Source organism: Salvelinus sp. IW2-2015, unplaced genomic scaffold (genome assembly GCF_002910315.2).
Source record: "Salvelinus sp. IW2-2015 unplaced genomic scaffold, ASM291031v2 Un_scaffold2652, whole genome shotgun sequence".
Classification (NCBI taxonomy): domain Eukaryota; kingdom Metazoa; phylum Chordata; class Actinopteri; order Salmoniformes; family Salmonidae; genus Salvelinus; species Salvelinus sp. IW2-2015.
In genome coordinates this window covers 44,408-46,313 of record NW_019943959.1, presented here as the reverse complement: position 1 = coordinate 46,313, position 1,906 = coordinate 44,408, and the positions used below count along the sequence as shown (strand labels likewise).

General features: G+C 42.0%; 1 protein-coding gene across 2 annotated transcripts in view; it reads left to right on the top strand.

The window, feature by feature from the left end:
* Window positions 1-1,116, top strand: part of LOC112074485 (rho guanine nucleotide exchange factor 17-like) — a 47,417-nt gene extending 46,301 nt beyond the window's left edge. For both annotated transcript variants that reach the window (XM_024141651.2, XM_070440556.1), the window contains exon 4: window positions 943-1,116. In XM_024141651.2, the coding sequence (XP_023997419.2) occupies window positions 943-1,101 (159 nt within the window). In that variant the 3' untranslated portion in view covers window positions 1,102-1,116. The remainder of the gene's footprint in view (window positions 1-942) is intronic.
* The last annotated feature ends 790 nt before the right edge of the window (window positions 1,117-1,906 follow it).

The following is a 1,906-nucleotide window of genomic DNA, read 5'->3' as shown; positions in this document are numbered from 1 at the left end:
CAATTGAGGAATGCCCCTTTCCCCCAATTGAGGAATGCCCCTTTCCCCCAATTGAGGAATGCCCTTTTCCCCATTTGAGGAATGCCCTTTTCCCCCAATTGAGGAATGCCCCTTTCCCCCAATTGAGGAATGCCCCTTTCCCCCAATTGAGGAATGCCCTTTTCCCCCAATTGAGGAATGCCCTTTTCCCCCACGGAGGAATGCCTTTTTTACTTTGGTTTTTAAGCCTGGAGGGAGGCTTCATATGTATCACCATATTGGCCAATCCCAGCCAGAGCCAGGCTCACCAACCACTTGTTGCCGGGCAAGATTCACCCTCCTTCAGTGTCAGTTTATAGCCTGGCACATGCTTAGAAGCAGTCCGCGCATAAATTATGACGAACGTTTGATGTTTTTGTTCGTTTTGGTGTTCGGTAGTTGTTGTTTTTCTTCCACGTCCCTTTTTCAGTGATTGGTCAACAGTACTACTCCTAGTCAGAGTGGAAACTATGGACGGGATTCTTTAATGAAGTGTTTGTTGTCATTCAACAAGAGACGACTAGTTTTCTTGCAATTTTGTCACTTGAGAAATACTGCACCAAACGTCTTAGTCACACAATTTTATATCTAACTAAGACCTGCTCTGCAAAAACGACTAAATTAATGACAGATTTCTTGATTTGTCTCAGATTAATTCTGACTATTTGAGGTGATGTATACTGGATATGTTGTTGCTACAGTGTCTCTAAAGGGACAAACAGTATTATTGGCACTTTTTTTCTTGTTTTTCAAGCAAAAGTATTTTAAGGGAGTATGCGAGGAACAGGCAGGGGCAGTTCCTCACTTCACGTAGCCGGATTATGCTAGTAGCAAATCAAACCTAGTATGAGGGGGGCCTTTTACAGTATGTTTATATTCCTGTTTGCCTGTTAACTTTCTCTCTCCTCTCTATCTTTCACACAGTTCTCCAAAGAGATTCTTGCTAATATTTATTCAGCATACATCGATAACTTTCTGAACGCCAAAGACGCAGTGAGGATCGCAAAGGAGGCCAAGCCGGCATTCCTCAAGTTCCTGGAGGTGAGTGTGCACACCACCGTTCAAAAGTTTGGAGTCACTTAGAAATGTCCTTGTTTTCCATGGAAAAATACATGAAATGAGTTGCAAAATGAATAGGAAACATAGTCAAGATGTTGACAAGTTTATAAATAATGATTTTTAATTTAAATAATAATTGTGTCCTTCAAACTTTGCTTTCGTCAAAGAAGCCTGCAATTACAGCCTCGCAGACCTTTGGCGTTCTAGTTGTCAATTTGTTGAGGTAATCTGAAGAGATTTCACCCCATGCTTCCTGAAGCACCTCCCACAAGTTGGATTGGCTTGATGGGCACTTCTTACGTACCATACTGTCAACCTGCTCCCACAACAGCTCAATAGGGTTGAGATCTGGTGACTGTGCTGGCCATTATAGACCGAATACCAGCTGACTGCTTCCTCCCTAAATAGTTATTGCATAGTTTGGAGCTGTGCTTTGAGTCATTGTCCTGTTGTAGGAGGAAATTGGCTCCAATTAGGTGCCGTCCAACACAACGTTGTACGAGATCTTCAGTTTCTTGGCAATTTATCGCATGGAATAGCCTTCATTTCTCAGAACAAGAATAGACTGACGAGCTTCAGAAGAAAGTTCTTTGTTTCTGCTCATTTTGAGCCTGTAATCGAACCCACAAATGCTGATGCTCCAGATACTCAACTAGTCTAAAGAAGGCCAGTTTTATTGCTTCTTTAATCAGCCCAACAGTTTTCAGCTGTGCTAACATAATTGCAAAAGGGTTTTCTAATGATCAATTAGCCTTTTTAAAATTATAAACTTGGATTAGCTAACACAACGTGCCATTGGAACACAGGAGTGGTGGTTGCTGATAATGGG